The 13,922-nt window shown below is 43.6% G+C and overlaps 1 protein-coding gene across 2 annotated transcripts in view; it reads left to right on the forward strand.

Annotated features, from left to right (window-relative positions):
- gpc5c (glypican 5c) overlaps window positions 1-13,922 on the forward strand; it is an 83,760-nt gene that overhangs the window by 52,767 nt on the left and 17,071 nt on the right. For both annotated transcript variants that reach the window (XM_052087937.1, XM_052087938.1), the window contains one exon: window positions 7,024-7,144. In XM_052087937.1, coding sequence (XP_051943897.1) covers window positions 7,024-7,144 — 121 coding nt within the window. The remainder of the gene's footprint in view (window positions 1-7,023; window positions 7,145-13,922) is intronic.

Consider the following 13,922-nt stretch of genomic DNA (forward strand, 5'->3'; position numbering starts at 1 on the left):
GGATCACATTAACAACCTTGTAAAGGAAGCACTGATGATGAGATGAAATTAGACCCATTAAATCAATAGCACCGTCAACTATACTTCGCTGTCGCTGTAACCGCACATTGCTCGGCCTTGGGTAAAATGGCCTCTTTAAAAGCGGCAAAGCATGAGAGAGAGATTAACATTGCCGTCTGTAATTTCATCCCATCCACACGTCCACAACCAGCCGTAAATCTCTGGTCAGATTCATGTTGCTCTGTGCAGGTGTCTTCCCTCGGGTAAGATCGAGGACAAAGCAAAACAAAAAGCTTCATTGATGTTCAGATCCAGCACACAAATGTCTGATGTTCGGAAAATTGCGTAATCCTTCAGTTAGTGTAACTCAAGCCAAAAATAACCTATTGGTCGGCTTCTTTAATGATTTCTGACCACTGAACAAGGTCAGGGGGCAGGTGGTTACTTGGCAAGAAAGCCAAAATGCCTCAACTGCAATGCATTCACCCTCCCCCCCTGATATATAAAATAAAATTTTGTGCATGTACGTGTGCACGTATTCTTCTGGTACTGAACCCAACACAGCCATCAGTGCAAGATCACCAAAACAATTTCCAATTGGCTTCAAAAACGTGAGCTTCAGCGGCTGAGTTGTTGATCACGTTTGCAGTTGCCAACAGAACCTCTGTTGCCTTTGCCGCTCTCTGGTTCTGACCCCCGCTCAAGTTTGCCTTCCTCTCTGACTCATCACTCAACATAACAGCTTTGCTAGGGCTGTGACAGAGGGGCCGCCGCTAGGCAGGCAGCCAGCTCCACAAAAATCACACGGCTCCCTCCACTCGCCTCCTAAAGTGAAGAACAGAGAGAATATTTGAAGACTCGTTTCCAACTGAGTCGACGTGATATTTCCAAGTATCCATTGGGTCAGTGCCTCACTTTGGGTGTGCGAATGGACAAATGCGCACAGTTCCAAATTCCTACACTAACAGCTCCAAAAGAAAAAAAAAAAAAACTGAAGCCAAACGTCATGATTCGTCATCAACCTAAAAGTCAAAATTTGATTGCATCAAGGAAAGTACAGGGGAACATCTGGCGGCTGTTTGGCAACCGTTTGAATATTTGCAGCCTTGAAGGAACTCCGAAGTGAACATTTGCTAACTTCGTAGCTTGTTCGTAGCTAAGTGGGATAGTGACGTTAAGGGGAAGAACACGACCATGCTCTTCGTTAGCATTAAGCTACGCAGGCTTTCCTCAGGCAAACATTCAAGCATGTGGTTGTTTTAAACACACAATATGTAATCCTCTTAGTTTGATGTTTAGTTTGGCAGGATACTTTAGCTGGAAGTGGCATAAAATGGTTTGAAGCCACTTTTTTGCAGATTTTTTTTAATTTTTATTTTTTTTACTGTCTGCTAGAGAGCTATACTGTATTAGCTCCAACCGAACACTTTTCGGCATTCCGTATTTTCTCTTGTGTCAGTTAGTCACTTGATACATTCTTAGTGGCACCACATTAAAATGAACCAGAAATTGAATAAAACATGGGGGTGTCTTTGGGTTTTGGGTTTTTTTTTCATGACTGTGTCTTTCGTGCGACACAGAGTCATGCTTATATTTTGTCAGATTTTCCACACTTTGTTTTTATAAACTTTCCCTACTCGGTTCAGCAACTGTGCTCTAATCCCACTTTCCTCATGCCAAACCCAGATGACGGCAGGGGGGAATAATACACTGTGGTTGTCCATCAGCGTGCACTTCCAGTTTAGAAATGCTGTTGATATTTTTACTTCTGAAAAGAAAAGTAATAGTAAAGTATGGCCCTTCTTTTCATTTCATTCCATGAAACAAAAACATATATTATTATAGTTACAATATATTGTATACAAGTTAGCTTACATGCATTTTTGAACATTTTTCTTTTGTATTTTGATTCAATCATTGATTAGTTAGCGAGCGTCAAACTCGAGGCCCGGGGGCCAGATTTTGTCCCGCCACATCATTTTATGTGGCCCATGAAAGCAAATCAAACGTGTCAACGTCTACGATAATTGCTAAAATCTGGACCAAAATGTCAACTTCTCACATGTAATAAAAGAGATGTTGTTAGCCTTTTCTTGTTGCCAAAACCCTCATTACAGTCATTGACTTCTTTATATGGTTTCACAGTCATAACGGCCCTCCAAGAGAAACGGTCACTACACTGTGGCCCGCGACAAAAATGAGTTTGACACCCCTGAGTTAGAGTGTAATTGTTTTATAAAGCAAATATGGACCTTGATCACATATTTGTTTCATTTCGTCTCAGAAACCTTGACATTCACATTTGAATCATGTGTGTTAGAGGAGGGAAACACACAAAACACGCAGAATAGTGGCCCTGGAGGACTTGGATTTGGACAACTGTGCGCCAACTAATTAGCGCGACTCCGGGGGTGAGAGAGAAACACCGCAGAGACAGAAAAGTGCATGATTTGAACCTGCCCACCCTGTAACTTGACCTTGCGATGTTCCCGCTGCCTCTGCCTGCGCTCTTTATGATCTTTGTATTTCTATGCTAATAAAATGGCCGAAGGGGCAAGAAAGTGCATGTAGCTAGCTAGCTGTTTTGGAAACAACAACATATTTTACCACCGCTTAAATATGGATGTGACTTGTTTATCATAAGTCGGGTAACAAAGCTCTTATGGTCGGAGGGTCTGAATATTCTGTGCATATAAAATACTGTAAAAATATCAGTACAGAGTGTTGACTTGTAGAACATTTGAGTGTGTTTGCGCGCTCTTGTTTACAGTGCCGGGGACAAAGCGCGCGCAAAGACAAATCATGCTGATTCAATGTTTGCAAAGTGCAACAAGTGATAGTTCACATGTTGAGTGTTAGCTCACGGAAAGGCTCCGAAGACGTCAGGAGTGTGAGAACACTCTGGCCTTTCGAAACAAAACCTCCTATTCCGAACTATCTCAAAGTCACTGTCCAAACACTGCTCGTAAAAAGTTAGCCGGCCGCAAGCTATGCCACTTTTCACTCATGACTTTATGTCCTATGCTGTTACTGTAAAATCCTTGTGTCCAACATTTACTTTTTTTTTTTTTCGGAGGGGCGGGGACCCGAAATCAAAGGAGGTGAGGTATTATAATATAATAAGAAATGTTTACTTTGGTTAGACATTTTCCAGTGTAGGCAGGACTTGGGTGTTTAAAAAATAAAATAAAAATCACAACTTCATTGCATTGCAACATAACTCAATACGCTTCACTGACTTTAACATATCAGTCTTGAGTTTCACTTTTTTTTTTCCAGTTTCATTTGGATGTGAAGTGATGACGCGTGCAAACCTGCTGAAGCATGATTAGGTGCACTGCCATTTTATTTTTTTTTTTGGTCAGTATTATGCATGAAGCATTGTGAATCCAATTGTTTTTGAACTCTCCCCTGCCAGTAATCTATTGTGACGAAATTCAGAACCCATTTGTTACACCTCTGCCCCGGTTTGTGCTGCACTCGTGCATTTTTCCTTATTTGTGGGATTCCGTCTGATGCTACAAGCCTATAAAATACTGTATGCACATACAGTCCATTTGCAATTCTGCTTTTCACATGTCAAACCGCTTCACTTATCTGTAAATAACCTTGAATATTTACCATAGCCCACAGCAAGGGGTGGGGAGGGGACGGTGAGTCGGCATACATTTTATTCATTCATTCATCTTCTGAGCCGCTTGACCCTCACTAGGGTCGCGGGGGGTGCCGGAGCCTATCCCAGCTGTCTTCGGGCAGTAGGCGGGGGACACCCTGAATCGGTTGCCAGCCAATCGCAGGGCACACAGAAATGAACAACCATTCGCACTCACACTCACACCTAGGGACAATTTACAGTGTTCAATCAGCCTGCCATGCATATTTTTGGAATGTGGGAGGAAACCGGAGCACCCGGAGAAAACCCACGCAGGCCCGGGGAGAACATGCAAACTCCACACAGGGAGGCCAGAGCTGGAATCGAACCCGGTACCTCTGCACTGTGAAGCCAACGTGCTAACCACTGGACTACCGGGCCGCCCCAAACCGCTTCACTTATCTGTAAATAACCTTGAATATTTACCATAGCCCACAGCAAGGGGGGGAGGGGACGGTGAGTCGGCATCCATTTTATTAATTAAAAAAAAAAGCACATGTTTTTTTTCTCTTTCCCAGCAGCAGGTCTTCCTCACGGCAAAAAGAAAATTATTGGAATAAAAAATAATAAATAAATAAACAACGGCACCCGGTCATACCGTTGAAATGAAGACGTATTAACTTCCTGCCGCGTTTGAGTCATTTTCGAGAAGGACAACGGGTGCAAAAGTCTAATTAGTTTCAAGAGATTCAATTCGTGCAACAGTATTCATTGTCAAACAAACAACCGCAATTATAGATTTAACCATACATATGCACCACATGAAGTGGGGAAAATAACAGTTACCGCAAATGGGGTGAGTCATCGCAGATACTTCTTATGCAAAGGTAGTTGACATATGTTTTGGAATGTATTGTTAATAATAATCATCATCATCATCACCCGCTTGGGGGAAAAAAAAATGATTCTGCTGTATAATTAGCCCTCTCAGCCTGTGATAAGTGAACCCGGTCATTCATCAAGTCCTCTATTCTTTGAACACTCTTGTAAGTATTTGCCTTGGATGCCGTTCACTTTGGCCATCAGTCACTTGACACGGAATCCGTACCAACTAAGCCATTAAGGCGTGACTGGGGCTAATTTTGGTAAGAAATCCTCTCGGCTGGTTTCAGCTTGAGCCGTTTGTGCTTCGCTCGGCGTCAATAATAATAAGAAGACATGTTTATAGAGACGACTTGAAGAAATACGGACAGCCTCGTGTGTACTCATTTCTGAAAATTGTTCATTTTGATGCAGAACTGCTTTGTTCGCTGCATATCGACGGGAACGCTTGAATCGCCTTGGGGGGGGGGTGAGTTTCAACAGTTCAGTGCCGAGGTCACCGTACACGGTGTCGGTGTTTCGAACGCTTCGGGCAAGTGTGGAAGACGAGAGGAGTGAACGCTCGCCGTTGCCAAAAGTGCGTATTCGCCATGCGGTGGGTCACGTCCAGGGGTTCAATTTATGCAGCTGTCTGAATCATCGTAATTAAGACGGTGTTGTTTTTGTTGTATGAAAAACCGAGAGGGTGTTCTTCAAACCACCGTAAAACGAACATGACGGCTGCGCAAAAGGAAAGAAAACAACCATGCCAAATCTGAACGGTTTACATGGGCTTCAAAATCAAGATAAATCTGGTCATTCTCGAATTACTGACTGCTTTACTCCTCTACAAGGAAAAAAAAAAAGAAGTGCAGACCGGCCTGTCATGACATATAGTTATGAATTAACGGTTCTATGTTTTTTTTTGTTTTTTTTATCGGAAGTGTTATAGCTATAAATGGCAACACGTGGTGAACGTTTTTGTAGGTCAAACTTTAAAAAGAACCTGATGTGCTTAAAAAAAGGAAAGACATTTTTCAATCTCTGATTCAAAATTTGCTGTTGACTCGTGTTGTCATCAAAACCAAAGCTGTTTCTGGCTTCCATTTTTGCAAATCAGCACAATTGAAATTGATGATAGAAGGCGTGTGAATTAAAAAAAAAAAAAAGCGGAAGAGGGTTGGGCCTTTTTTTTTTTTGGTGTATTTTTTATAGTCTCTTTTTAAAAGTGCTTGTTCAGCAAAGCAGGATCGCAGACCTTATCAGGACATTGCTTAGATCACATGCCAGAGATTTCTCATGTTCAGCACTTTTATGATTGCTTGCACTCATATTCACGTTGATACGCGCACTCGACACAGCCTCCGAAAACCATAAACACAGCCAGAAGAATGCACACACTTTTCATGCCATTCGTAATCACTTCCAATCATTCTCAGCCTCGCTCTGCCTTCAGTTGCCTCCATTGATTTGATGCCTGTGCCGTTAAATCCCCAAAGCATGAAAGTTTCATATCATTGTGTGAATCTCAAATTCATTTTTAGACAAGAGTGTGGGAGTAAAATAAACTCTACATATAAAATGAAGTGACGGCAATGTCAAATTGTTGATTGCGGGATCACTGTGAATGCCCTTTTTTTTTTTAATTTATGAGTGACAAAACGCTTTATTAGGAGGTAGTTTTAAGATGGAAACAACATCACCAACACACCCCCTTTACAAAAATGGTGCAAAAAAAAAATGAACAATGATTTTTGTCTCACCGCTCACTCATTGACTCGCATCAAGCGATTCCTCTGTCGTAACAACGATAAATTCTGCCCTCTAGTGGCTGAGCATTTAATTGTTCTGTCTGTCACTACGTGTTGTTGATGAAGAAACACGTGATACATTATTTGATGTAGGTAATCATTTTCAGACCAGTGAAGGGAAATTGAACAACAACAATAACAAAAAATAATAATCGATCCATCCATCCATCTTCCACCGCTTATCCGGGGCCGGGTCGCGGGGGCAACAGCTTTAGCAGGGAAGCCCAGACTTCCCTCTCCCTAGCTACTTCTTCCAGCTCTCCCAGGGGGATTCCGAGGCGTTCCCAGGCCAGCTGGGTGACATAGTCTCTACAGCGTGTCCTGGGTCTTCCTCGGGGTCTCCTTCCGGTGGGACATGCCCAGAACACCTCATCAGGGAGGCGTTCAGGAGGCATCCGAATCAGATGCCCAAGCCACCTCATCTGGCTCCTCTCGATGTGGAGGAGAAGCGGCTCGACTCTGAGCCCCTCCCGGATGACCGAGCTTCTCACCTTATCTCTAAGGGAGAGCCCGGACACCCTGCGGAGAAAACTCATACAAGCGGCCGAAAAAAAATAATAATAAAATAAAAGCAGCATTATTCAGCAGCGGAATGACAACTACACAGCAAGAAATGATATCAATTTTATTACCATTGGTTTTTTTTTGGAAAAAAAAATCAGCATGGTTACAATGAATCCCCCCCCCCCCCCCTATTAGCATCCACTTTTATATCGAGACACAGATGATGATGTCACTCTACTTTATTTCCTCCCACAGTTATACGGGCAGAGTGGTAGGAAATGGTCTGCATGCACAAAGACAGAATCCAGAGGTCAAAGTTCGGAGCGCGAACCCCTCGCTCGCTGACGTGAAGGAGAGGCTTGAAACCTTCAACCAGGTAAGATGATGACTTCATGCTTGTCGACAATCATTTGCATGTCACATATTCACGCTTAAGGCAACATAATGACATACTGACATAATGACATATAATTACATACTGAAGAGGCGGAACAAAGTCATCCAGGAAGAGAATTCGTTCTCAAACTATAGGCAACATTTTAAATTGCTCAGTAAATGCATAAAAAAGCAACTGGAGACAAACCAATAAGACAAATATGAACTGACTGCAATGATGTGTCCCCTTTAAATAAGAATAAGAATAAGAAAACCTTTATTAAGGGTCTGTTGTCGAGACTCTAGTGAGGTGGGTCAAAAGATATCACGCAACAGGAGTGCCGTACTTAATGGAGGTTGTTGGTATCCTCATAAACACAAATTGGACATCATCGCACTCAAGACCACTTGGAAGGAGAGACAGATTTCAGTGAAATAAAGGGCGATTGAAGATGAAAGAGGAACATGGACAAAAATGCAATGACTTTCGAAAGAAAAAAAAGAAAAAGATGAGACGCTGGGATCAAGAGGTCACCGATGAGTGGCAGAAAGGCCGAGATGACACAAGCCACTTCAAAGTAACTCTATTTGTCATGTAGATGGACTTTAGACTCTTTGGACTCTGAAAGGAACCGAGAAGAAAAGGGCCGTTTCACACAAGCCCTTGAGGCCATTTGACGAGAGTGACGGAACAGGATTCCGTTCCCCTCTGGATGGCCTGGTCTTTTGTTGCCCCCCCCCCCCCCGCCCCCCCAAATGATATCCAGAGCTGGTACAGCAGCAAGAAGAATTTAGCCCTTTGTAAAGTGCTTTGGGGCTCCGAGTATATAGCTAATGTGCAGACCGAGGCTTTGGAATAGCGTGGCTGTGTTAGAGTGCCCTGTTGTCAGACCTGAGTGCATGCATGTCACCGAGAGAAAGTGGAAGCGCGAGGAAGGAAAAACAACTTGACAGCCGTTGTGTGGAGAGGGACTTGATGCTGACATGGCTGCTTTAGAGTGCCTCATCGTTTGTGAGTGTGCACCAATAAAGGAGCAACAGCCAAGGTGGAGACCAGGGAGTGCCTCGTTGTTCACCGCGAGTATGCGCGTAGGGTTGGGAGAGTGAAGTCAATTATTTTATTATTATTAATTTATTTTTGAATTATTTTGTAAAGTTGACAAATTGAAAGCCAGCATCTCAACAGGAGCTTCGCATGTGCTTTAGAGTGCCTTGTTGGTGCAGTGTGGAAAATTCCTGTTCCAACCTGGTCGCACCTATTCCATCCAATGGAGGCCCTAAGTGGATATACTGTATTTTTGTGGCTGAGGCATGTAGTTACGTGTAGACATGAGAAAGATGCTCGACAAAGTAGCTTTCAGGGTGTACTTATGGTTTTTGTTTGACAATTGCTAGTTGAGCGCGCTGTGGTTTCAGCCCGATCACCGGACACGCCCACAGCGTTTGAGAGCTGAGATGATTTTTCATCTTCATGTTGATTGTTCGCGATTTTGAAGCCTCATCTTATCAACTTGACAGTTGTTTTTAAACTCATTAAAACTTGGCACCGGTTCATATTTTTTTTTATCTGTGCTGTCAAATGTAGCATCTCATCATGTCTAGTCATCTATTCTCGTCCTGCGACATTCCTATGAAATGCGCATCTCACAGGTGTCTGAAAATGTCACGGCACTGATTGGACGCCGCATCGTCACACTTGCCATGCGTAATTGGGCCTCACGCCCTGTTGACATCAATTACAGCTTTGAAGGGGACCACCTTGAATCTCAACCAGGTGGCCGAGCGCGACTTAGCTTTTGTGTTCATGCCAAATAAGAGGAACGGCTCAGATTTGCGAAGCCGCATAGTGCGCAAGGCACTCCGTGGCGCCTCAGGAATATTTCAATGCCCACAAGTGCACGGCTACTGTACATATTTAGCATGTGCGTTCAAGCCCGCGTGATCCTCGACATGTAGCGGCCTGTGAAATCGTTCCCAGAAAAATCCTGCGTGAGCTCACGTGAGACAGCTCAACAAAGTTACACCTAGTTAGAAGCTTTCACTTCCTTATTCATCCAAAAATCAGCCGACTAAAAAAGCTAGTACACAATTTGCTATGACTGACTTCAACTCCAGCATGATTGCGATGTCATGGAGGAAAACAAACTCCGTGATTTTTGTGAATATGTAGCCATATTTTTGCTCTATTTTTTTTTTTTGGTTCAAATTTCAATCGATCTAGGGCGGCCCGGTAGTCCAGTGGTTAGCACGTCGGCTTCACAGTGCAGAGGTACCGGGTTCGATTCCAGCTCCGGCCTCCCTGTGTGGAGTTTGCATGTTCTCCTGCGTGGGTTTTCTCCGGGTGCTCCGGTTTCCTCCCACATTCCAAAAACATGCGTGGCAGGCTGATTGAACACTCTAAATTGTCCCTAGGTGTGAGTGTGAGTGCGAATGGTTGTTCGTTTCTGTGTGCCCTGCGATTGGCTGGCAACCGATTCAGGGTGTCCCCCGCCTACTGCCCGAAGACGGCTGGGATAGGCTCCAGCACCCCCCGCGACCCTAGTGAGGATCAAGCGGCTCGGAAGATGAATGAATGAATTTCAATCGCCTCCACTTTGAGCATGAGTGATGTTAAGGCGCATATTTTTTACCTTCGAGAGAGGAGTTACAGCCAGGGCTCTGCGGCTCTCAGAGGATTGTGCAAAGTGATGTAGCTGATGTATTGCACATCGCGGCCCCCTCCCCTCGTCTGCCCGAGACATTCTCTTTGTACAGCATTCCTTCCATAGAAAGAAAACCAAAAAAAAAAAAATCAGTGTTTGCATTTCGGCAGGTGTGAATGCATGCTTGGCCCATCCTGGATCTCAAACGGTCGTATATCGGCTGCTGCGGCATCTCCATGTTGGGCCACGTATATAAAAGCGCGTAATAACCCACAGAACAGAACCTAATCTATTGACTGGCAGTAAAACGGGTCATTAATGGAGTTATGGTCCCGACTCTGTCTAGTTCCTCTGACTATCGTCTGCCTTGCCGTCTCCCTCTCGGTCTGGTAATATTGCTAACGTGAACAAGAAATGTCTCCAAGAGGATTTTTTGATTGCCAGCCATTCGTCCAGCTGTTTAGTGTGGCAATTCCTTTACAATGCTCTGCTTGTTTCCACAGAATGTATTAAAACCAGATGATATGTTGGTTTGTCAATTGGAATTCAGTCAGTGACAGAGGAACCAAAAAAAAAAAAAGCCAGACAAATCATTCTCGCACGTCTATTTTCTGCTCTCTCTGTCAAACTTTGGAAATGGCCGCGGCAGAAGGAGAGTTGGAGACACTCTTGGATTGTTAACTGGCCAGTTGTGTGTGATTGATGAGATTGATGTTTGTGTTGCTGTGTGCTTTGGCCCAGAGTCTCAGCCAGGTTGCACATCCGAATGCGTTTAAACGCGCGCCGGCCGGCTCCCCTCTGCGCTTCCAGTCGGCGCTTGGATCGGCTGTTGAGGGGACATACCTGGTCCTCATAAAATAAGGAATTTTGTTGACATGGTTTCACAATGAGCACGCGGTTTGCTTGCAACTTTTATAATAATAATAATAATAATGGGCGGCCCAGTAGTCCAGTGGTTAGCACGTGGGCTTCACAGTGCAGAGGTACCGGGTTCGATTCCAGCTCTGGCCTCCCTGTGTGGAGTTTGAATGTTCTCCCCGGGCCTGCGTGGGTTTTCTCCGGGTGCTCCTGTTTCCTCCCACATTCTAAAAACATGCGTGGCAGGCTGATTGAACACTCTAAATTGTCCCTAGGTGTGAGTGTGAGTGCGAATGGTTGTTCGTCTCTGTGTGCCCTGCGATTGGCTGGCAACCGATTCAGGGTGTCCCCCGCCTACTGCCCGAAGACAGTTGGGATAGGCTCCAGCACCCCCCGCGACCCTAGTGAGGATCAAGCGGCTCGGAAGATGAATGAATGAATGAATGAATAGTAATAATAAAATACATTTTATTTATAAGCGCCTTTCAAGACACCCAAGGGCACTTTACAATAACAAAAAACACAAAACAATACGTTTTGCGTGGGGCGCGGCTTTTACAGGATAAAAATAATTTTACAATGCCAGTGAGATTGATCAAGTAAATTTTCTCGTTTATTTTTTTTTTGGGCAGGCGATGGAGCCTTCAGTGCCACAGCTCCTCCCCAACCTTTGAAAATCATTTCCTGCTAAAATCTGTGATGCTACTTCACTGGACACATGCGTTTGTTTGTTTTTTTGTGTTTTTTTAAAAACTCCTCAAGGACCATCTGTTCACCAAAACATACATCGAGTAACTTCCACACACAAACATGCACACATGTGTTTAGACTCCTCTGTGACTTGGTGGAAAGATGCTCCTTAGTGGTATCGGTGTGTAGTATCTGTGCATTTTTACGAGGACAAGTACTGTACAGATGTATAGTATTGGCCGGGGCAATATTGGGAAAATATTGTGGTTCCTTGAGATACGAGTGATCTGCCTGACTTGTGAGTTTTTTTGAAATGCAAGCTGTTGTTTTTTTGTTTGTTTTTTGCTTTGACCCGTAGACGCAAACACTCTATCAGGGCAGTGAACTCGACTCACTTCACTATAAGCAGCGGCGTGTCATATATTGAGCAATTCATCAAAATTGAGTCTTCAATCTGTTTCATTTCACTCCCAGTTGAGGTTTACTGTCAAACTAAACATTAAACTAGGAGAGTTACACGTTGGCTATTCTAAACAAGTTATCTTAACGTCTTTAGCTTTCTAGCTTAATGCTCATAAAAGTGCTACTTTTCTAAATTAAAAAAAAACACACACAAAGCCTTTGATAATGCCATTCGCCATTGTTAATTAAACTTGCACCTGGATGTAGCGCTGTACCAACTTTTGGGATTAGAGAAAGTCAAAAAAAATAATCGTCATCATCGTGAAAAATGGCATGCCAAGTATGACTTTACAGCTGAAAAATATTTAAGCCTTTAATCCTTTAATCGCAAAGAACACTATTGCCAAAGAAGGCAATTCACACTTATCCCTCATGTCAGTACTGTAAAGTACTGTATCATAAGTGACGTGCTACCATCAGCAACCCTCACACCTGGACACACATAACCTGATTTTCATCCATCGGATTAATCTCTTTTTATTTTTTTTGCAAGAGTGAAGCCAAAGTAAACGCGCACGTCCCTACTTGAAACAGACGCAGTCTTCTGTGCCTGACAATTGCAAGGCGTGTGAGGCGTGGGATTGACTCGCGATGGTTAGCAGAGTTCACGGCCAACAAACGGTTAATGGCACAAGCCTGCACCGACTTGCAGTACAAGGGTGTGGGACTGACTCCCGTTTATTTGAACATGCTCGAGGCATGACGCCGACCTCTTGAGCAATTAATTGTCTTATTTTCAAACGCACCTTATTTTCAAATGAACCTCATTTTGTAACCCTCGCAGTTGATGTAAAAGAGAGAGAGAGAAAAAAAGAAGGAAAATACGATAATTCATCGAGTATCAGTTATTGGCCGCAGTCTGAAAGTACACATGAATAATTTTCTCCACCAGCACATCAAAGTGAAAGATTTTTTTTTTGGGTGTGGGTTTGTCCTTGAACCGAAAAAAATGCATTTAGCATTTTTTTCTTCAGTTTATTCAAACAAGATTATATGAGAGAGTGTTTTAATTTCTGTTTCTGCACATCTCCTGGCAGGCATTTAAAATCTGATTTGTCTTTGTTTTTCACAGTATGCAATAGATTTCTCCTCAAATATCCATCCATCCATCCATTTTCTGAACCGCTTAATCCTCACTAGGGTCGCGGGGGGTGCTGGAGCCCATCCCAGCCTTCTTCGGGCAGTAGGCGGGGGACACCCTGGATCAGTTGCCAGCCAATCGCAGGGCACACAGAGACGAACAACCATCCACGCTCACATTCACACCTAAGGACAATTTAGAGCGTTCAATCAGCCTGCCATGCATATTTTTGGAATGTGGGAGGAAACCGGAGCACCCGGAGAAAACCCACGCAGGCCCGGGGAGAACATGCAAACTCCACACAGGGAGGCCGGAGCTGGAATCGAACCCGGTACCTCTGCACTGTGAAGCCCACGTGCTAACCACTGGACTAACGGGCCGCTCTCCTCAAATATTTGCAGGTTAAAACAACAACAACAACAAAAACATTGTTGGACACCATTTTTATTGCTGTCCTTAGCTGACCAGTAGAAAAAAAAAAAAGAAGCGGCGCAAATATACCTGGCTCAGCTTTGTTGCGTTATGGATTATGCTGCAGCCAGGTCCACACCAGGAGAGTGAGTGCTATGGATTGTTGGAACTGCCAGTCAAAGGCTCGCTTTTAATTAACTCTCCAAAAAACTGTTTGGCCATAACAGGCGTCATGAATCCACACAAACAATACATTGTGTCTGTTGAATAAACAGCAGTCTGGGAGGGCTTTGCTGTGACGATATCCATTACTTTACCTTTTTTGCTTTCTCTGGGGCATTTTTTTAATTGGAAAATTGTGTGTGTGTGTGTGTGAAGGTGAAAATTGGGTTTCATTTCCCATTTCACTTGTGCTGCGTGAGACATTTAAAATACTTATCGGGTGATCTCACATTGCGCTTCTTCTTGGAAGCTCCTTGCAAGAATTAAGAATTGTCATAGAAAAGCCAGCAAAATGATTTCCATCTGTGCTACTTTGAAATACGCAATTTGAGGTTGAAAGTCAAACAAACAAAGAAAGAAAAAAAATGGATGTTTTTTTTTTCCATTATTATTCAAAACAAAGTAACCAACGG

Source organism: Hippocampus zosterae, chromosome 15 (genome assembly GCF_025434085.1).
Source record: "Hippocampus zosterae strain Florida chromosome 15, ASM2543408v3, whole genome shotgun sequence".
In the NCBI taxonomy this organism is placed as follows: domain Eukaryota; kingdom Metazoa; phylum Chordata; class Actinopteri; order Syngnathiformes; family Syngnathidae; genus Hippocampus; species Hippocampus zosterae.